General features: G+C 35.7%; 1 protein-coding gene and 2 long non-coding RNA genes across 10 annotated transcripts; 1 reads left to right on the top strand and 2 right to left on the bottom strand.

The window, feature by feature from the left end:
* The first annotated feature begins 4,062 nt into the window (after positions 1-4,062).
* On the top strand, positions 4,063-9,253 carry LOC133725174 (centromere protein C). 7 transcript variants are annotated; one of them, XM_062152312.1, is made up of 13 exons: positions 4,065-4,401; positions 4,906-5,099; positions 5,196-5,284; positions 5,371-5,473; positions 5,597-5,763; positions 5,927-6,235; positions 6,323-6,636; positions 6,747-6,914; positions 6,993-7,092; positions 7,890-7,978; positions 8,285-8,393; positions 8,500-8,607; positions 8,908-9,253. In XM_062152312.1, exons 1-13 carry the CDS (start codon positions 4,261-4,263, stop codon positions 9,033-9,035), a joined length of 2,019 nt encoding a protein of 672 aa, XP_062008296.1. In that variant the 5' UTR covers positions 4,065-4,260; the 3' UTR covers positions 9,036-9,253. The 7 variants fall into 7 exon arrangements, with proteins under 7 accessions (XP_062008295.1, XP_062008296.1, XP_062008297.1 ...); XM_062152313.1 differs by having other exon boundaries at positions 6,365-6,636; XM_062152311.1 differs by having other exon boundaries at positions 4,063-4,401; positions 5,927-6,636; positions 6,753-6,914.
* A 7,758-nt stretch (positions 9,254-17,011) lies between these two features.
* LOC133745178 (uncharacterized) lies at positions 17,012-18,918 on the bottom strand. 2 transcript variants are annotated; one of them, XR_009863501.1, is made up of 4 exons: positions 18,832-18,918; positions 18,638-18,749; positions 17,996-18,144; positions 17,012-17,304 (listed from the first exon to the last, which is right to left on the bottom strand). It is a non-coding gene; the product is annotated as an uncharacterized LOC133745178 (long non-coding RNA). The 2 variants fall into 2 exon arrangements; XR_009863494.1 differs by having other exon boundaries at positions 17,012-17,425.
* A 151-nt stretch (positions 18,919-19,069) lies between these two features.
* On the bottom strand, positions 19,070-20,843 carry LOC133739603 (uncharacterized). Its single transcript, XR_009860701.1, has 4 exons — positions 19,853-20,843; positions 19,670-19,735; positions 19,401-19,463; positions 19,070-19,111 (listed from the first exon to the last, which is right to left on the bottom strand). It is a non-coding gene; the product is annotated as an uncharacterized LOC133739603 (long non-coding RNA).
* Between the last annotated feature and the right edge of the window lie 2,754 nt (positions 20,844-23,597).

Genomic DNA, 23,597 nt, shown 5'->3' on the forward strand with positions numbered 1-23,597 from the left:
GCACACGTACTTGTGGGGATGATTAGGTTAGAACTACGGTAGGTTAGAAGTGAAGAATGTAACAGACGAAAGTGTTTTTGAGTCTCCAAAAAAACAATCACAAACATACCCGAAAGCATCATAAGATGCACAATTACAATGGTGGTTCTCATGATCAACTAACCAAGCAAATTCAATTTGGCCAACAACAATGTAAAGTGGAAACAACACGACATTAAACAATCCAAATACTCTTAAGTGGAGTAGAGACAGGCCAAACTTCAATTGTTGTGCAAACTCCAAATACTCTAAATAAACTTGATTTTATCAGTTCTTTTAGACGACAAGTGCAATTGGCAGTTTCATGGAGGCTCTTTAGGGCAAGGCTGGCGGTCTCGGTGGTTTTATTTTGGTTTTTATCAGGGTCTTTGTTTCTGCTTTAGTTTATTAGTTAGGTTAATAAGGCTCTACTCATTTGAGCTAGAGTTTGAATTAATGAATTTTAATTTCTTCTGAAAGAAAAAGAAAAATTGAAACATTTAAATTTAAGGCTCTACTGAGGCCTTCTCTAACCCAAATGGCTAAAAATAACTCTGGGCTAAATTTTGGCCCTGATTTCTTTACTATTGATCGATGTGACATCAACCGTCTCCAACCCGTCAAGGCTAAATTATAGCCCTAAAATATATTTTAAAATTTTGAATATGTTTTATATATATATATATATATATATATATGGTCTTATTTTTTATCAGAATTTTACTTATAGTAATTGAAATAATTTTTGTGATAAAAAATATTTTCCAGTTGTACTTTTCAAATTCCATGTGTTGCTTTTACAAGGAATGTTGTAGATTTGTTATATGATTTTATATATGTAGCATAGGTTATCTTGATGAAATATTTTTAAATTCTCGGATATGACTTCGAGGCCACGTGTTTCGTCGTGATTTGTTTGTGAAATTTTGAAATGGATATAAAACAATTTTTGGCTTGATTGCATCTTATCAAACTTTCGGATATGATTTTGAGGCCACATGTTTCGTCCTGATTTGTTTGTGAAATTTTGAAATGGATATAAAGCTGTTTTTGGCTTGATCGAATCTTATCAAAAAATAGATTCTTGAATGACCCGTGTTCCGTCTTCATTGGATTATCAAATTTTGGAGTGGATATGATGTCTACGTGGCACTCGTTATCTTCAGAAAAAATATCTTTATAAACTGACAAGTGTTTCCATTTTCTTACTTTCTTTTGTTCATTTTTAAATGCTTTTGTCATAAATAAAACAAATATTGAAAATATGACTCATGGTTTACTGCTTAAAAAAAAAAAAAAAACCAATGGCTAGATCACGTCAGCAACTAACGACTAGCGTTATGCATGCAAATCAGCTGACCCCAACGTGGCCGGGCCTCCCCATTTTCTGATCCATTTTTTTTAAGGGCTAAGGCCATCTCCAACTGAAATGGCTAAGAATAGTCCTGGGGCTAAATTTTAGCCCTGAATTCTTTACTGTTCATCGATGTAACATCAACCGTCTCCAACCCGTTAAGGCTAAATTATAGCTTTAAAATATATTTTAAAAATTTGGATATGTTATATATATATATATATATATATATATATATGTTCTTATTTTTTATCAGATTTTTACTTATAGTAATTGAAATCATTTTTATGATAAAAAATATTTTTCCGGTTGTACTTTTCAAATTCCATGTATTGCTTCACAAACAATGTTGTAGATTTCTTATACGATTTTATATATGTGGCATAGGTTATATTGATGGAATATTTTTAAATTCTCGGATATGACTTCGAGGCCATGTGTTTCGTGTGATTCGTTTGTGAAATTTCGAAATTGATATAAAGCAATTTTTGGCATGGTCCCATCTTATCAAACTTTTGCCATGGTCGCATCTTATCAAACTTTCGTCATGGTTGCATCTTATCAAACTTTCGGATATGATTTCGAAATGGAATAAACCTGTTTTCAGCTTGATCGAATCTTATCAAAATATCTTTAGCTGAGAGATTAAGAATAGGGAGAAAATGAAAGATTTAGAATATATATATATATATATATATATATATATATATATATATATATATATATATATATATATATATATAAAGCTGTTTTCAGCTTGATCGAATCTTATCAAAATATCTTTAGCTGAGAGATTAAGAATTAATAGGGAGAAAATGAAAGATTTAGAATAGATATATAGATATATAGGGTAAAGCTATAGTATGTTAACATTTCTCATACATCAACTATTTTTACCACTTTAAGGACTCATGTTACCACTTTGAGGACTAATATTACTATTTTGAGGACTCATATGGTAAACTAAGAAAATTTACCACTTTAAGGACTTATGTTACCACTTTGAGGACTAATATTACTATTTTGAGGACTCATGTGGTAACTAAGAAAATTTATCACTTTAAGGACTCATGTTACCACTTTGAGGACTAATATTACTATTTTGAGGACTCAAATTACCACTTTTAAGGCAATTGTATGCATGTCATACGTTAACATTTTGTAGAATTTTCCAGATATATATATGAGGAAGTAAAAGGAAGAAGTGAAAAAGAAGGTTGAGGTGATATGTATTTATAGTGTAAATTAAAAAAAAAAAAAAAAAACAAACCAACTGCTATAAAAAAAAAAAATTTCAAAACCAACGGCTATATGAAAAAAAAAAAAAACCAACGGCTAGATAAGGTCAGCAACTAGTCGTTGCTGACGTCATGCATAGGTCACAGTTAGCTACCAAACATGGGCCTCCCCTTTCTGATCCCTTTGTTTAAAGGGCTAAAAGGCTATTCATGAGGCTATATTTACCCCTTTGGGTTGCCCTTTAACCCTTAGTTTGGTGGGTTGGAGATCATTTGGGCTAAAATATAGCCCTTTAGCCTTTTAGTTTGGTGGGTTGGAGAAGGCCCAACCCAAGTTGTCAAAGTGCTAAAGGGCTAAAAAATAGCCCATTTGTTCTCCAACTCATGATGTTAAGGGGTAAAATGTCAAAATTTAGGGGCAAATGTGAGACTAAAGGGCCATTTTTAGCCCTATGAGGAGCTCTTTGGCCCTTGGGAAAAACTGGATCAGAAGCTGCTGGCCCACGCAGGTAGTGGAGGATGACAACAGCATGACGTCAGCTAATTTTTTTTAATAGCCGTTGGTTAGGTTTAAAAAAAAAAAAAAAAAAAAAACACTATAAATACATATGACTTCAATTACTATAAGTCAATTGACTTTAAAAAATAAGCATATATATATATATATATATATATAAAACATATCTAAAATGTTAAAATATATTTTAGGATTATAATTTAGCCTTGACGGGTTGGAGACGGTTGATGTTAGATCAATGAATAGTATAAAATTTAAGGCTAAAATTTAGCCCCAGGGCTATTTTTAGCCCTTCGGGTTGGAGATGGCTTAAAGGACTATTTGAAGGGTTATGTTTAGCACTTTGGGTTGCACTTTAGCCCTCATATTTGGCCTTTTAACCCTAAACCTAATGGGTTGGACAAGAATTGGGTTAAATTTTACCCCTTTAGACCTTTAGGCCCCGTTTGGATGGTAAGAAATCATTGTATGAAATTGGAATTAATTTCATTTTCCATTTAGATGTGCTGTTTGGTTGTAATTAGATATTGGAAAGGAAATAAAAAATGAGATCTGACTGGAAATTGACTCCCTCATAAAGCCTGAATAGAATTACCTAGTTAGGGGTGGTATTCTATTTCCATTTCCCACTGTCAAAGGCAAAATTATATTAATTATCCCTCTAAAAATTTATATTCCCCCACCAATATTCCTTATAAATTGGTGTACTTTAATTAGTAAAAGGGTGTTATTGAAAATTATAATTTCATATTTCATTTTTATGACTTACCAAACACTACAATTGAAATAAAAAATTAATTCTAAAATTTAATTTCCAGTAATGTTCTAAACATCCATATGGAAATACCAAAACATATCTGTCTGGAAAGGAAAATAAATCCTTTTCCAATTTTGACAGGAAGCGGGGCCTTAGATCATTGGGTTGGAGAAGGCCTCATTTGAGCTAGGGATTGGGTTGGTTACGAGGAGCGGATGGCAAAGAAGAGTAAACTGAAGGGGCATCTTTGCAAAAAAAATGAGTGAAAATTTTCACTTCCACATTTCAAAACGGGTGGCTTCATGAGTGGCGACTCCCGCTTGTGCTCACATTCAACTTTCTTTGAAAAATTAGGGCTACTTCTCAAAATGTGCAGATGAGTCGGAGCTCCGATCCGGTCGACCCGCTTCTGGGCTTCACTCTCTTCCCCAAGGCCAAGTTCTCGTCGGACCCTTCCAAGCCCTACGACTTCGACCACGACCTCCAAGCCATCAACCTCCACCTCAAGTCCACCACGGTAACACTCGTCTTCGCTTCCACCCTCACTTTCAGAAATTGAACTCCAATTTAGTTTTGATTCAAGTCAATTCTGTATAACTTAGGCTGTTTTAGTAGAATTACTGCGGTGTTGTGTTGATGCGAAGAGCAAAAATTGCCTTTTGTTGAAATTTCACGAACTTGATAGTGTGAGATGAGAATTTTACATGCATTTGAGGTCGAGTTTTTGGTTGAAATTTGGAGTCACGGAAAGTAGAGAATTGTAATCTGTGCCGAGATATCGAATGTGGGAGGACTATGATACTATTTCTATGGTTGTATTTGTGAATGTTCAGTGAGAAAAATGTGTATCGATCTATTCAATAGTCATTACTGTCTGGTACGTTCTCGATGTGTTGTGTTTTTTTGGGGGGATTCAAGTTTTGTTTCGTATTTGTGTGTTGACTGTGGAGTCAATGATATGGCACACTGCTTTAATCAGTGGGAAGCAATTATAGTTGACTGTTTTCTGTGCTTTATTCAGGCCTCACTATCGGGTCTTAAAGATCAGGCGAAGAACATTTTAAGCGGCAGTTCAGCTATTCCGCAGTCTGATATGTCACAAGCATTGAAACACCTAAACAGAGTGGTTCCTGCAAATGATGTGGACAATCACCGAGAGAGAAGACCTGCCTTGGGTCTTAAACGCGCTCGTTTTTCTTTGAAACCTAATTCCAGGTAAAAGCTTGTGGTTGATGCTTCATTTTTTTTCTCTAGAAAGTACTTGTATTCTTGTTCAGATAGAGGTTGAGATTTGTTATATTCATGTTGCAGTCAACCTGATATTACTTTGGGACCAACATTCGATTCTAAAAAATACAAAGACCCCGACGAATACTTCACTTTCTATGAAAGAAATGAGAGTATGTGCACTTTTGCTGTATTCCTGAATCTACAGTGTACCCCCTGTGTTACTGTAAATTGTTAATGTTTTGTGGTTGGTGGACAGATGCTAAAAGAGAACTGGAGAAGCAGATGGGTGGTGCTGTATTTGATGGAGATATGCAGAATCCATCACCGATTACACGTGCCCGGCGACCAGGAATTCCGCGGTATGGATACATTTTGCTTTTCCGAAAGATAAATTGTTTCATCTGCTTAAATATGCCTGTATCATTGTATCGCTTTACTTCTCCTTTTTGTGAGCTAAGACCGTATTGTTATTCATAATGCAGGAGGTCAGTGAAATACAAGCATCGCATTTCATCGCTTTACAATGAAATCGTTGAGAATGCTATATCCACTCAAGAGACGTTTGAAACGAGCATTCTCAGTCCATTGAATCACAACTCACAAACAGAATCCCATGAAAAAGTTGCATTGGCGGAGATGGATTTAGCTGGTAAGACAATCCGTTAAGGGAAAAAGTATATTAGTATCTACTGTAAATTAATGGTTTCTCCTGTTAGGCAAAGATGCACTTTTTGTTTTGCTGAGAGCTTTGTATGTATATTCCCCATGCCCTTGTTATTCATTCCTCATAGCATGATAATTATTCTTCATAGGTTCAAAAGTTAAGGAAGACAACAAATGGAATAATGACATTCTGGATGGGCTACTGTCTCAGCCTACCGAAGATCTAGAAGGGGATGGCGCTTTCCGTCTCTTAAAGGAGAGCTTGTACATTAAAAATTTTGAACTAGAGGATATATGCCTTCCAGAATTCCCAGATACCAAAAAGGCTGATTTGAAGTCTTCAAGAAAAACCTTGCCAAACCCTAGACCTGTGAAACCTAGTCAGGGGGCAGAAGGGTCCATTCATTTAGCTTCTCCAACACCACCAAAGAGCCCTTTGGCTTCGTTGTCTTTATTGAGTAAGAGAAGTTTAGTGTCAATTCCATCAAATGATCCATTTTCAGCTTTTGATATTGATCAGTTTCCGGTGACAAATCCTTCTTCAGTTGAGAATAGAAACAAACAATCTGATCGGATTGACATTGCAGAGCAGAAAATGATTTCTGATACGTTGATGTCACCTTTAATTAAACAAAGTGACAAGATTGAAGGTGCCAAGACAGGTTCATGTGAGGTGACTGTTAAGGAATTCACTAATGCAGTGAAAAGGTCTAAGAGGAACAGTTTAAGTAAACTTGGTGTTGGTTATGATGTTGACATGGAGGAGGAGATTGGAGGCAGTAAGGTTACGAGTGAGACATTAAGTATGCCTGAGGATGATACAGATACTTGGGCAAATGGTGTTGATAATAGCGACAAGGTCTACTCACCTTTTGGCCTTTTCACCTTATTTATTTATTTTTTAGTTTTAGTTTTAGTTTTTGTTTTGGGCATTGTAAATGGTTGCTGATGTTGTAATGCATTGACCAGATACAGGTGGAAGACAAGCTGCAGGAACCAGGTCCTGAAGTTAATGTGGCAGACTCAACTTTGGAAAAGCTTAAGGGCGCTCACAGTCAAGTTGCTGATGATGTGATTGATAGTGATGAGATACAAGAGGAAGACAAAGTGCAGGAAGCAATGCCTGAACATAATGTGGTAGACTTAACTTTGAAAAAGTTGAACCGAGCTCAGAGTCCAGTTGCTGATATTGTGATGAATTATGATGTGGTACAGGAGCAAGACAAACTGCAGGATGCAGTGGCATGTGCAGAGCATGGATTTGATGCGGAAGACTCAACAGTGGAAGACTTGAACGATGCTCCAAGTCAATTAGGTATGATCTGCTTGTGCTACACGAGAGATACTTGCATGGTGCAATCACCTAAAGAACTCATATCTGCTTCATGTGCATTTCATGCAACTAAACTGTGCAATGTTTTTAATACCTACTGCTCCGACCAAATTGACCAAACCCTACGGTTCTGATCTTTTTCTGGTTGAGTCTCAGTTAAAATATGTCCGCAGTAGGTGCAGGAAAGAATAAAAAAAATGTGTTTGACAAACTGAACCTTGTTATCAATTCATATTCTAGAGCAAGTAGCCCCAGATCCCACCCGTTAAAGTGAGTCAAGGTTGTTAAGACCTACTTAAACTGTGTCATTGTAGAAACATTTATGCCTATATGGCATATTATAGACTGTAAATTTCTCCTATCATATCATACTTGTGACATTATATGGCAACACTTACTTGAAATCATTTCACACATCTGCGAAAGAGTGTTGGGGTGGTAAGACACTTGAACAGCCCTTCTTGTGTGGGCCCATGGGGGTATTGTTCTAGAGAGGTCTTGTGTTCGACTGTCACCAATAGCGGTGGCGAGGCACGCCTTAGCTCGGGGTTTGAAAGACCCTTGTGTGTTGTCCACGCTGGGGGGCATTCCAGCAGCTTCTTGCGGGATGTCATCCTCTCCACTCTGAGTGTTTTGCATTAAAAAATAAAAATAAATAAATCCTGTTATACAAGTCCCTTTAGCCTTTAACTAAATTCAATTCTTCTTTTTCATCCATTGATGTTCTTTAGATATCTTCTGTACTAATTGCCTCTGTTTGCCATTTCTTAACTCTCCAGCAGATCAATTACACTCAGCTCCAGTTGAGGAGCAATCAAGGGATAGTTTCTCCAGAAACCCTGACTTTGGTCTAGAGAAGCAGAATGAGGTTAATAATTTGCAGGCTATTTTCATTTGCTACTCTTTCATATTATTTGTTGATTGTCTCGATCTTTTAGTGCCTGTTGGCACACTTCTAGCATTTGCAGTAGACTCATCATCTGTTGTGTTTCCTCTAATAATGGTTTTTGTTAGTACTCTGTCTCTAACTTTAGCAATTGCTGAGAAGCAATAGTGTCCTTACATTTAAGTAGCCCATTTATATAACTTTCTGGTGTGTCCATCTACTTGGCTCATACTTATGCTGGTTCCTAAGGTTACAACTAAGTTTACTTTCATTATATTTGGGAGACAGATGATGCAAAAGCATATGGGAGTTTCATTAAACAAACCTATTGAAGCAAACTCACGTCCACGCAGAAAGCAGAAGAAAAAAGAAGTTTCTAAGAGGCAAAGTCTAGCAGGTTTGTACTCCTGCAAAACTGACCTTCTATTCATATAACCACTTCTCCTGAATCTCTTCATGTTTCACTATAAGTATTAATACTTCATTTTCTGTTGTTTTCATAGGTCATGGTACCTCAATGAAATCTGGGGTAAGGCGAAGCACCAGGATCAGGACAAGACCTTTGGAGTATTGGAAAGGGGAACGACTATTATTTGGACGCATACATAATAGTGAGTACCTTGTGTTGATCTTTGTAAATTAGGAATTCCTTTTCTTAGTCATGATGTACTATCACACTTGTCGACTATGCTTGGGAAGTTTAAATATTTATATATTGAAAATGAGAAATGTTTAAACGTCCCATGTTCCTTGAAGTAAGATATGAATCATTGTTATAGACACTCGCACACCTTTTGTTCTATTTCTACCTTACTAGCCCTCTTGCATGTATCTCCGGTTTGCTTTTGTCCTTTCTACTTTCTTTAAGAATACATGGGTGAAACAAGTTAATCGTGTTGGATTTCTTGCAGGTCTGCCGACGGTAATTGGGATGAAGTACGCCTCTCCAGGAAAGGGTGAGGGAAAAGCTTCTCTGAAGGTGAAGTCGTTTGTCTCTGATAAACACAAAGTGCTTGTTGACCTAGTTTCGTTACATTGAGATGACTGCCATTGAAAAATATGAGACATGGGTACGAAAACCCTTTTTTTTTTTCTTTCTTTTACCTGGTTCCGTCCCTAGGAACATTCTCTGTTTTAAACAGTGGAAGGGCTTGTATTCTGAGTCGCAATTAATTGTAGCCACTATGTTAGTGTAACCTTGCCTCTGTTGTAATATTTTGGTTCTATAATGATAAATATATGAAGACGATTCTCTTAGTTGCTGTCTCCGGAAGATCATTTTTTCCCCTCTATCTGTGCTTCTCATAGACTCTAGTTCCATAGAATTTTGTTATCAAACAGCAATCTTTTAAATTCATAGGTAATTAAAAGAGATCCGCCGATGGCAATGGTCAAAATTGTGTTTACGTTTTGTAGCGATGGGTAGGGTATCTACGAATGCAATTATTCATGTGCTTACAAATCTTTGATTTATGATTCCCACGGCGTTGCTACTTCTGCTTCACATGTGTACAGGTTGACCTCTTCCTGTATCAGCATGGAAGTGGAAGTTTCCACCCTAAATGAATTCAGAATATTTTTCATCAATTCTACAAGCCAAAATGTGCTTTTGTTCCTTCACATGTATTGCGCTATTAATTTCGGAGAATTTGTTCTTACAACATTGTCTCCATTCTATTTGCCTTCAAATTCAAGCAGCTACATATTCCTGAGTTTCCAGAAACAACCCCTCTATAAACTCATGGAAGAAAGCTTCCATTTTCAGAAAGTTAAAGTCACCCTTGGCATTTCTTTTCCCATTGCCTTTTAGTTTTTTGGTCCCATTCCCATTGCTTTTAGCTACTTCAATTTCTTCTTTGTCGGGCTCAAGTTGTGAATGAGGCAGAATAATGTGGATCAATTAGGAGTCAATATTTCAATGACTCGATGTTGAGCTAAGCGCTGACGCCTACATTTTCATATATATCTTCACATTATAAATCTTACTCGCGACTGCCAAATTGATTGACCTCAATGTTGAGCTAGTACCCTTTTTGACCCTCAAATTGATGATTCTCGATTCTGCTACAGATCAATGATGCATCCCCTGGTGTGTTTTGAAATTTGTAATATTTTTCTTTCTCTTTGGGCAATTTGATATTTCTAATTAGATATGCTATTTTGGGGGGTCATATATAATAATAAGAGCCAAAATATATCGTTAAGCAAAAGTTTTTATACGAAGTCTAAGGACAAGTTTTTCAACAATTGAGATGCATTGTGCCTCCATTTTTCTACAGACAATAAGAAGTCACCTTTTTTTACAATTAGTTGACTATTCTATTAATCTTGGCATCTCTAACAATAAAAGTGATTTTCTTAGCTAAATTGTCTAGAAGTTAAATGCAATTAGCCAATTTTTGACTTTTACTCTTTAACAGTACAAGCTGTTTGTAAGTTAAACTGAAAAAACAAGCCTAAAAGCTATTTTAGCCTACAATTTATGAAAACCCAACAAAATTACTTAAAATTTAGGTAAACCTATATGTAAGATTAATTATGATATGAAAACTTGAAAACCAAACTATTGAAGTTACCTATATCTGTAAGATCAAATATGGACATAACACATATCATCATAAAGTAATTGATGATTAGCTTAATATCAATCCTAGTTTAACATGGATACAAACAGTAAATCAATACTAGTAACTTAATGAATAGTGTATCAATTCATTAAGGATAGTAATCCATTGCTTAGTCGACAAGAAAGGCTACAAGTTGTGATACATTAGGAATCTAAGAGTGAAACCTAAACCGACAAGGAATGCTTTAATGGGAAGCTTCTTGAGGTTTAAGTCTCATATATATACAGATGAATTGGTCCCTGATTACTACCACGACTATTGCATATTGTTCTGTCCATTGAGAAGCAAGTTGGTAAGTAACAGAAGACCATATTCAGTGATCGTGTTTAGCAGCTGCATAAGATGGAATCCATGACAGTGATTGCTGAAGGTAAGCCTTAATCCTATTATGATTGTTGTGCATATGTTGTGAGCATGTAACTATGGTTTTACAATTGGTATCAGAGCATAGGCTCACAAATATGAAAAATCGTTTTAGGGTTTTGAAAAAACAAACATAAAATTTTTTAAGAGTTTTTTGCTTTACGGGTCAAGTAATTGATCAGGTTACTGACCAAGTCACTGGTCATGTAACTGGTCAGGTATCTGACCAAGTAAGTAACTGACCAGGTAACTGACCAAGTAACTGGTCAGGTACCTGATCAAGGTAAGTTACTTAAGTCGACTGCTGCATCTGGTTAATTATAAAATTCACGCTTCCGCTATGATTTTTTAGCAGCAAATTGGGGAAAAAGCAAAAACAGGTTTTTCTGTGAAAATTGTTTTCGATTCATAGCATGATAATTAAGTTTTGATTGTGCTCAAGAACCCTAGTTGCATTCCCGGCGTGCGTTAGGCTAGAGTAGATGGTGACCGGATGAAATTTACAATTTCTTGATTATTCTGTGGTTTCTTGGAATCGAATCAATTTTGGTTATGCTTGAATATGCATGTTGAATTGATTGATGATATGGTATTGTATCTGTGATTGTGTAAAATTGTATGAAGAACAGAAATCTCCCAGATTTTGTTTACACGTTAAAGTTGACAGATACAAGAGCTTAATTTTCTTACAAGGATGAATCTGGATAGAATGTAAAGTAAAAGAGCTCATATGTTTTGTGGTTTTCTGTTGGCATAAGTGATTATGATGCACAAAGCATCCTTCATTGATGTTGGCAGAAAACATTGATCAGGTACGTGTAACTGGTCAAGTAACTGACCAAGCAACTGACCAAGTAACTGATCACGTACCTATAACTAGTCAAGCAACTGACCATGTCACTGACCGAGTAACTGTCACTGGACAAGTCACTGACCATGTAACTGGTCAAGTATCTGACCAAGTCACTGGTCGAGTACCTGTAACTAGTCATGTCACTGACCAAGTAACTGGTCAAGTACCTGTCACTGGTCATGTCACTGACCACGTAACTGACCAAGTAACTGTCACTGGTCAGGTAACTGACCACGTAACTGACAACCCTCAGCCTAGAAGATCACAGCGAGCAAGAAAACCAACTTATGGGGGGGGGAAGATAGTGACTACATTGTTTATCTGCAAGAAGCAGAAATTGAAATAGATTGTGCAGAGGACAATGATCCAACTACATTTAACCAGGCCATTGAAAGTAGTGAATCTCATCAATGGCAGCTAGCAATGGAAGCAGAAATTAATTCCATGAGTCAAAATGCAGTTTGGGAATTAGTTGAACCTGACCCAAATCAGAAACCTATAGGTTGTAAATGGGTTTTCAAAACCAAAAGAGATGCAAATGGCAATATAGAGAGACATAAAGCAAGATTAGTTGCCAAGGGTTTTACACAGAAGGAGGGCATTGACTTTACTGAGACTTTTTCTCCAGTTTCTACAAAAGACTCATTTAGAATAATCATGGCTTTAGTTGCTCACTTTGATATGGAGCTACACCAAATGGATGTTAAGACAGCCTTTTTGAATGGTGAACTAGATGAAGTGATTTATATGAAGCAGCCAGAAGGTTTTGTGCAAGCTGGAAGTGAAAACTTAGTATGCAGGTTAAGAAAATCAATTTATGGCCTTAAACAAGCTTCTAGACAGTGGTACAAGAAATTTGATTCTGTGATTTCTACTTTTGGATTTACAGAGAATCTTGTTGATGAGTGTGTTTACTTGAAGACAGTTGGGAACAATTTTATTTTCCTAGTACTTTATGTTGATGATATACTTTTGGCTAGCAGTAACATTAAACTGCTTAAAGACACCAAGAGCTTTCTGTCAAAGAATTTTGACATGAAAGACTTAGGAGAAGCATCCTATGTACTAGGCATTGAGATTAAAAGAGATAGAGCACAGAGACTACTTGGTTTGTCTCAACAGAATTATATTACCAAAGTTTTGAAGAGATTTGGTATGGAGAAGTGTGCAACTGGAGAAGTCCCCATGTCCAAAGGAGATAAACTAACCAAGAAGCAAAGTTCCAAAAGTGATGTTGTGAAAGAAAATATGGAGTCAAAGCCTTATGCTAGACTTGTAGGAAGTCTCATGTATGCACAAGTCTGCACTAGGCCAGACTTGTCTTTTGCAGTAGGGATTTTATCAAGATTTCAGTCTAATCCAAGCCATGAACATTGGGTAGCTGGGAAGAAAGTGTTGAGATACCTGCAGAAAACTAAAAGTCACATGCTAGTTTATAGGCAAGTGGAGGATCTGAACCTCGTTGGATTTTCAGATTCTGATTTCGCAGGGAATTATCCAGACTCCAAGAAGTCAACTTGTGGATACGTGTACATGCTAGCAGGAGGTGCAGTTGCTTGGAAAACCATGAAGCAAACTCTAGTTTCAACCTCCACCATGCAAGCTGAATTTATTGCAGTATATGAAACTGTGTGTGAAGGACTTTGGATCAGGAATTTCTTGATGCAGACCAAAGTGTTAAGTCACATTGTGGCAGACACACTTGTGATTTATTGCGATAATGAAGCTGCAGTTTTCTTTAGCAAGAACAGTAAAAGATCAAATAATTCTAAGCATATTGATTTAAAGTATTACAGTGTTAGAGAAAGGGTTAAGCATGGTGAGATAGCTGTTTTGAGCATTGACACGAATTCACAGCTAGCAGACCCCTTCACCAAGGCATTGTCAGTAGCAGCATTCCAGAAGCATACAGCCAACATTGGAGTTTTAGCTAGTCTAGATGCTTAGGTTCAGTAGAGAGTCAATCCAGTTGGAGCAATTTAAATTTCTAAGGTTTTTGAGTTCTTGTATTTTTTTAGTTGTGGTCTTTTGACTTTATTTATCACAACTTGTTTGTAATGACAGATTTTATTATTATCAATAAACTTTTGAGGTATTTCCAGTTATGATTTTGCTGCAGCTTTATTGTTTTATTTTGGAAATTATCATCTTGTTTTGAATATCATACTTGCTATTAGATGGCTTAAATCATGTGAAGCATGATGTTAAGGTTCAAGCAATATTTTTAAGCCATCAGTGTTCAGTGAATTTGCTTGAGTTTCTGGATTTAGAAACATAAAGTAGGACCTAATATATGTTTACTTGTTGATACACATTAACATATATTGTATCACTTCTGGTTGAACATATGTGGATTGCAGAAGCTTATGTTAGTGGTTTTGAAACTCTGCATTTTTGTTAAAATGTATATTGTTTCTTGCTCTGCATAAATAACTGTGATCTGACCATGTTGGAATGGATTTTCGATTTGAGTTTGTTATCTGGCGCGCACTTCAGTAAGTTAAGTAGGTTTTGATGTTCTCTGGTGCAAATCATCGAGCATGATATGTGTGAGTCCAAGGGGGAGATTGTAAGATCAAATATGGACATAACACATATCATCATAAAGTAATTGATGATTAGCTTAATATCAATCCTAGTTTAACATGGATACAAACAGTAAATCAATACTAGTAACTTAATGAATAGTGTATCAATTCATTAAGGATAGTAATCCATTGCTTAGTCGACAAGAAAGGCTACAAGTTGTGATACATTAGGAATCTAAGAGTGAAACCTAAACCGACAAGGAATGCTTTAATGGGAAGCTTCTTGAGGTTTAAGTCTCATATATATACAGATGAATTGGTCCCTGATTACTACCACGACTATTGCATATTGTTCTGTCCATTGAGAAGCAAGTTGGTAAGTAACAGAAGACCATATTCAGTGATCGTGTTTAGCAGCTGCATAAGATGGAATCCATGACAGTGATTGCTGAAGGTAAGCCTTAATCCTATTATGATTGTTGTGCATATGTTGTGAGCATGTAACTATGGTTTTACAATATCGTCTCTCATTCGGTATATGAATAGGTAGCAAAATCATATAATAAATAAAGAAGGGATTATGAAATGTATGAAGAAAAAGAAAGATGGGTGACTTATTTATAATGCCTTACCAGTTTGGCTTCTTATTGTATTTTCTAATATTATCGTGATCAGTATAACAGCGTGCTTCTATGATGTGCATTCGAAAAAAATTATAATCGTTATCTGAAGTCATTTTCATGCCATATTAAACTGATCAGTTTATAGACTCCCATAAACTTTATACCGTTTTATTGTATACCACCTATTATTTATATGTACACTTGTTTGGTGTCTAGGTTCTTTCTTTTGGTCATGCTAGTGATCTAGTTACTATTACACATTATTTATTGAGACCAACCTTCCCCCGCATCCATTGAAATTGTAGGCTGCTTTTCCCACCTTTACAGGTACTTGTTTGTCTTCAATTGCAAGTGAATGCATTTAGTTCAGACTCAACAAATCAAATTATGAAGAAGCATGGATCTCCTTAGTTCGGTGCAGATTACTAGTTTGCTGCATGTGCCCGTACTTCATTAAGGTCTTGTCCATGCATGTTTGTGAGAAAAAGGAAAGGGAGATCTTGTTCAATCCCTTGAATGGTTGCACCCTTTTGCAGTTTTGCTTGGTATAGAAGGCTGATAATCCTTTATTCATACTTTTCTTTTCTTTTCTTTTTGATCAGGACGGTGGAACCAATTCATTGAACACTACAGAGGTTACCGACATTTGAGTTAGATACAATGAGCTCCATGAGCCAATATGGTCAAATTTCTTAAACTGTTTCATTTAAACGGAATATGGCTGAGGCATATGGTCATGAATTAGAGGTAATTTAGTTTAACTGAAACAGAAATACGAGTCTGTGAGTCGTAAAATTGGAAGAGTTTTTTTTTTTTTTTTTTTTTTTTGATACAATTGGAAGAGTTTCTTAATATATAATTTGATGAGTCGAAAAGTTACTTGAACACATGCACTTGGACAGAGAAACATATTGCCCTGATTTTCGGACAAACTTGATAGAATAAGTGTCTGTGAGTCATGTCATCGAAGAAAGTGTCTATGAGTCATGACATTATACCCTTCTTGAACCTTTGACGCTTTATTGTCAGGACGCAACCAAATTTCTTCAAATAGAAATATGAGTCATTTCTTCGGAATTGTTGATGAACCAGGGAGACGAACCATGACAAGTGAATGGATGGAGGAATAGAGCAAACAAGGATATAGACAGTTTGGCCAGTGATCTAATCTTCTAACCGGTCATGGTGTTATTCCTATAGGCTATTTTTTCTATCATCGGTGTATACAGACCCTTGCATGTGACCTGATATATCACTACTAGAATTTTGTTCATAGACATCGGTTCTGGACCGATGTTAAACTAATTTTCGACCGATGTCTTAGTGGGTGTAGAGAAAAGTATAGACATCAGTATAAGCGCGTTTTCAACCGATGTCCCAGACAACAACCAACATCGATTCTAAAAAACAAATCGATGTATAATCGTTATAATCATCATATTTTTGTATGTTAGGTATGTCTAATTCTTCATATTTTCACATTTTATGCTTAATAAAGTATATGTCGAACAATACCTACGTGAACATTTGCATCGATTTCTATTCCAGAAGCGATGTTCAGTACACTTGTAGACATCAGTTCCCATGAGTATTGTTTGTTCGTGGCCATTTTTAAATGTAGGTTGCCACATTATTTTCCTAGGAACGATGTCTGTATCTTTATTCTACATCGTTTTTTTATTCAGAAATGATGTTCACCTTTTGACCACACATCGGTTTTCTCCATGGTAGGTGATTTGTATGTTCATAATAGATTACGGTTTGGTGATTAGAAATCGATGTGCAGTAGTTTTGATTACATCGGTTTTGAGTTACAATTCGATATATTGATAATCATAGCACATCGATTTCATTTTTGATATTGATTTCTAATCTCTCAACTGACTTCGTTTTCCTTGGCATTACTGTTTTATTATACTTTAATATACTTCACTTTATTTTGACAAGCATGATGTGAAAAGTTTGCATTTAGCTATTGCTGGGAAAAAAATTGCATTTCTCATCATCCAAAATAAGGGGCTTTCCCATTAATTTTCTTTCCAAATTCATGATTCAACATAATTCACAAAATAAACCCCTAAACTTACAAAAGCTAGCTTGAAAACATATGAGCAACAATGTACAAAAGCTCCACACCAAGCTTTGCTTCAAAGCCAAAACTAGCTAGCCTTACTCAAAAAACATCTTGGCAGTCACATTTCTACATCAAACTCTGTATATAATCAGCCACTTCAATGCGCACCTCGTCAATTTGATCAGGGGATGTGACACCATTGATAGGGTCAGAAAACTCTGCTACAAGTTCATCTGCAACCTGGAATACAGTTTAGTCACTTTCCTGTTATATGGAAGATGCTACAGTTTAGCAAACCCCACATTAACCAAGTGGGAATGCAATGGTGTGGTGCATATACCAGCTCTGCCTGGACCACGTACTGTGACAATAACCAAAGGAGAAACAGACAAAAACATTACAAATTTCCCTTCTAGATATATATTCCAACTTTACATGATAACACAGAAGCAATGCAAATTTTCTCTTAAAAAGATAAGAACAAAGGTTTTTGAGATTTGTTCAAGACAAGCTAGAGAAACAATTGGAGAAGTGAAGCAGGTTGAAAGATTCAGAATAAAGCAAATCCAAGGTAGGGAGGTTCAAAATGAATAACATTAACATATATATGGTACAATGGTAGTACAGCAACGCATTTCAAATCCTCCATGACAGGACCTACATTGATTCAAGAAAATGGATGCTTTACATTAATGTGATTCCGACTACATTGATTTCATCATCCGCCACCTACTTATGACCAGATAGATGAGTAGGTTTTCTTTTGAACATATAATTGATGGAAGTTGAGCTAGTTAGGAAAGGAACCAAAGTAAAGAATGAATACTGCCTCAGCTTGATCAACAAATGGGCATCAAAATTAGGAACTGGATGATAGGAATCAGTTTACCTAACTAACTACATGAATTGAAGGTATGAGACTCTTGATTACCTTTAGTTTTTTGTTGTAATCCTTCAAAACATTCCATATAGCTTTAGCAAAACTCTGCATAATCTGATGGTTTCTCTCTCCATCTGCAGTGTCAACATTACACGGTTTTGAACCACTACTTAATTCCACCTTGTAGATTCTTTGTGCCGCTATAACAAAACAAGCAAGTATTAGACATTGCCAAAAGATAATTAGGAAATAAGGCTATGCAGTAAAAAGAAGAAAACAATAAGGTAAACCAATATATGAAAATAAAATTTTCTTTAACTTAAAAGAATATATTCATGCCCTGGAATTCATGTAAAGATTTCAACAGAAGCTTGGGAAATGCGTGCACGTATATACACATACCAAGGAGTTAAATAACCAAGTCAATAAGGAAATATCAACCCTGAAGAAATCATTTTAGGTCATCATCAGGAGCCATATGTATCCTTCAGAGTTACAATAATGCAGTCAAATTAATTTAATAAGGATCCAGAGTTTACTTGCAGGGAAAAAAAAAGGGAGTGAAATAACCTTACGTCAATCATTTAAAGAAGCATAATGGAACAAAAAAAGTCTAAAGCTGCCAATTAAATTATGACACAGAGATGTAATTACATGATATAAATAAGTGAACAACTCAAAAACAAGACATACCACGCAAGACTCAGAACCGGTTAATTTCATTCTTTTGCGCTGCTCAGTTCTAGACAAAGACTGGATTTGCCTTTTGTTCGGAATATTTGAAGGGTCTTCAGCATTATTAAACCTGCAAATATAGTATAAAAACTCTTAACAACTCATGTGAAAAATAAATTGAAGGACAACATTAAGGTGTTGTAAAGTTGTACTTGATTTCCATATAAGGTGAGGCCTGTCTTAGCAGGTGAGATGTATCACGATAATCTTCTTCTCCTGATTTTACTGTTAAAATCTGTAATAGTAACGAATCAATCACATGAATAATTTCAAAGAAACTTGATACACAATAAAATGCAAACTGATTTTCAATAGTACTCATCGGAGGTTTCTGAAAAAATTTAACGAGTTAAACAATTTGGAAGGGAAAAAAAAAATTACCAGTGACATCCCCTTCTTGCCTTCCAAATAGTCTCTCAAGTACTTGGTCAACTGTCCAAAGATCATTGCATCAGTAACAATAGTCCTAAGCAATTGTAACAGATATTATAGGGACTCGAAAGACCATGTCTAGCCCTATTTCACATTTTCAGTATCAATTGGTATATTAATCATTTAAGCATATATGGCTACAACTAAAAGCACACAATGAGTTAGGTACACATGTCATCCATATCTAATCTGAATGTGTGTGTGGTGTCACCAAGGATGAAAGAGAAGAAAAGTTAGAGCCAATGAAGACTACATATAAGTAATATAGAACCAGTACAGGAAAACATACCAATGAGTTCTGAAAGTGCTTTTGCATTGGCTTCTTAGGGTTCTTCTGATGCTCCAATAAGGACTGAAACACCAAAAATAAAAGGAGAATGACTACAGAGGCACACACATAAATAGATATAAAAAAAAGAAACACAGAGCAAAGAAAAGATATAAAGGTCTTGGAGTTTTTTTAAAAGAAGCAGACAATTTTATATCTAGAAAATGATACATTGGTTATCACCAAGCACACATGAAGAAGATCCAGAAAACTGACTTAAAGTTACATACTCTCAAGCACAAGCCAAAAACCATCGATGTGTTGTTGATGAAATTACTTTCAAGCAACCTTGCTCCCTGCACCAAATTTAATAATAAGAAGAAAAAGAAAGAAAGTAAAAAAAGTAATAGAAAAACATTCTACAACGTCCTTAGTTGAAACAAAGATTAAAAGGAAAAAAAACAAAGCCAAACCTGATTCCCAGTTCTCTTTTCTCTTTCAGCTCCAGCAAGGTCAACAATACTCAGGACGACTTCATTTGCTTTATTGTTATCCTCTCCATCAAACTTGTCGGCAACACCTCGAATGTTAATAATACACTGTGACCGACTAGTAGAATGGAAAGAAAATAAGAAATAAACCAATATAATGTGATAATATGTAGTACACCGTGTTTGGACACTGCTGCAGGATTGTAGGCTCCTCCATAATCTGTTTGGCGCCGATACCGAACCCCAATCGTCGTTGACCACACATCACCCACCACCACAAACACAAAGCTCGCATGCCCAATTCCATGAAGAAGATCAACACCCGAGCCTATATCCCCAAACCCAGAGGGTCAACAACCCTACTGCCGGATCCGAATCCCCGACCGTCGCCACACACCCAGTCACCACCATCTTCCGCTCACCCAGTCTCCGTGCAGCCACCGTCATCAAATAAAAACCAAACAGATCGAAATCCCAACGCCCCAGTCTCCGATCTCCATCCCAATCACCTCCGACAGCAACCTGTCCGGTCACACTAGACGCACACCTGCGAGGCCAGAGGCCTGCTCCAATCTACACAGAAACCAAGCAAAAAGAGGTTGAGAACTGACCCAAGACGCGAACTCTCCGTCAGCAGAGAAGAGAAAGCATCCGAGTTGAATCGAAATTGCTCTCGGACAGAACGAAACTCGCACGAATGACCTCGCCATTGAATTGAAAGCATCTGAGTTGAATGACCTCGCACGAGAGAGGAAGAGGAACGACTGGAAAGAGCCAAATTGAAATACCCAAAAAGAATAAGCCCATAAGCCCTGGATCTAGATCAACACAGTGGCCACCAAGTGCTCAATTTGTTGAGTTAGATCGAGAACGGAGAGAAAGAGAAAAAGGATTGCGGTGGAGATCGAACAGAGTTTAAGGGAAAAGACCAAATTCCGGAGCTTGTTCATCATAGAGAGAGAGTGAGAGTCCGGGGAGGGGGGGGGGGTACCACCCGAGTAGGGTTTGGAAGGAGTGAGAGTTAGTCATTACGGTTCGAAAGTTTCAGAGTGAAAAAAAATTCAAGTGTTGGAGGAATGGAGGGAATGAAAATTTAGTCCCCCCGCGTTTCTAAAATTTTTAACTTAGTCCCTCCGCAAATTTTTCAAAATTTTTGAACGAGACTTTACACATCGGTTAATTTAATGACCGATGTTTATAATCACAATAGAAATCGATATTTCATAAACCGATGTTAGGATGTATTTTTTACATCGCGTGCAATTCCGACTGATTTAATAGTGGTGATGTCTAATGACATAATTCTAGTAGTGTATTTAAAATATGGTGAGAAAAGAGGTGATTTATAAATACATTTATACGTATATTAGTGTGAATTTGTACGTATGCAATAACTACTACTTAACCAGATAAATCATAATCAATGGACCAATCATGCATCTGGTGAATAAAAGCAGATTAGGAACTAGATGTTTCTTTTGATGAGAAAGTTAATGGGATAGGATTGCGTTTTAATGAAGGGACTTGTGCTTTGTTAATTTCCATTAGTCGCAAGTCATTGTCTAATTTGATTGAAGCGACGTGCCCTTTTCGTTGTCCGATTAACATTATAAGCATCATTGTCGGCTTCAAGCTTTTTGGATCCTTATCAAACAGAAAGAGACGGTGATCCAAATCAATTAAGATATATTGCTGACTCAGTTTTCTTCATCTCTTGGAAGATCGAGTTGAACACCAACCAATCCATCTCTTTGATTATTAGATGATGTGTCGGATAGAGGCAACACCCATATTCATCATGATTCTTGCATGTTCCATGTTGTTCCATGTAAAATTTGACTAGGTATTATGCATTATTTATGTAGATTAAAACAGGTTGCAGATTTAACACTATGCTGCTGTGTTTGTTCTTCAATCTTTTCCTTGAAGTATATATATGATAGAAGGTAGAGCACGCATGTACTTTATACTGAGATGACATGTTGAAATAAAATTTTACGTATATCAACCTCGATTCTTGTATTTCATTTTCGAACAGATGTGCATGTAGAATGCTATGTACATTTAATTATTCATTCATTATTTCACCTCAGCAATTCATTTGCGGAGGAATCATTGTACGTTAAAGGCTTCCTATAAAAAAATAAGATAAAATATAGGATTAATTACAGTTTACCCCCCTGAGGTTTGGGGATGTCATCATTTCACCCCTCTACTTTCAATTTTGATTTTTTACCTCCCAAACTTTCCAATTTCAATCAGTTATGTCAAATTTCTCCTATTTCGTCTAAATTGGACGTTATCTTTGACTTTTTTAGGGTTAAAATGGTCATTTCAAGATTAAAAAAAAAAAAAACTTTTTTTTTTTTTAAATATATATTTTTAAAAAAAATTTTGTCTTCAACCTATGCACCACAATTTATAATAGGTTTATAAAAACAAAAAAAATACTATGGGTGGTTGAAAGCCGCTCGCTGGTCTACGATATTTGTGATATATCTCCGATAAAGTGAAGAATTTTAGGATATATCCCCAATAAAGTGAAGAAATATCTGTAAAAAATAATTTTACACTTTATCTGTAAATAAATATCTGTAAAAAATGATTTTACACACTCGCTGGTCTACGATATTTGTGATATATCTCTGATAAAGTGAAGAATTTTAGGATATATCCCCAATAAAATGAAGAAATATCTGTAAAAAATAATTTTACACTTTATCTGTAAATAAATATCTGTAAAAAATGATTTTACACAGATATTTCTTCACTTTATTGGGGATATACATATATTTACAGATAAAGTGTAAAATCATTTTTTACAGATATTTCTTCACTTTATTGGGGATATATCCTAAAATTCTTCACTTTATCAGAGATATATCACAAATATCGTAGACCAGCGAGCGGCTTTCAACCACCTAGAGTATTTTTTTGTTTTTATAAACCTATTGTAACTTGTGGTGTATAGGTTGAAGACAAAATTTTTTTAAAAAAAATATTTAAAAAAAAAAAAACGAAGAAACAGAAAAAAAAAAAATCATTTTATTTTATTTTTTTAATCTTGAAATGACCATTTTAGCCCTCAAAAGTCAGAGTTAACGTCCAATTTGGACGGAATAGGAGAAATTGGACACGACTGATTGAAATTAGAAAGTTTGGGGGGGGGGGTAAAAAATCAAAATTGAAAGTAAAGGGGGTGAAATGATGACACCCCCAAACCTCAGGGGGGTAAACTGTAATTAATCCTAAAATATAAGGTACAAAAATTAGGAAAATATGCTTACATTGTTCTCCCACAAACTTATATTCACGATTTAAATTGATTGCACTTTGCTTGCCGTTTAAGGAAAAATTAAAATTCATAAACATAAGTGAAAGATTAGAAGCTCTGTGAACTCCAACTCTTCAACATTTTCTCTTCTTTAATAGTTGATATTGAAGTTTCTCATTTATAGATAATTTTATTGTTATTTGTATTGTGATTTCACTTCCATCAATCTAGTGTGAATTCATTTAAAATAAATATACACGATAGTACGTTCAGTAAGTATAAACACATATACACTTCACCTGAAATGACATGTTGAGAATATAAAATGTTACGTACATCAAACATTGATCATTGCATTTCATTCTAGTTCGATCAAACCCAAGTTTAAGTATATGTTCATTATTTCACCACAATAATTCAACCAATTCCATGACTACATCAGTACATAGAAAA

Source organism: Rosa rugosa, chromosome 1 (genome assembly GCF_958449725.1).
Source record: "Rosa rugosa chromosome 1, drRosRugo1.1, whole genome shotgun sequence".
Classification (NCBI taxonomy): Eukaryota; Viridiplantae; Streptophyta; class Magnoliopsida; order Rosales; family Rosaceae; genus Rosa; species Rosa rugosa.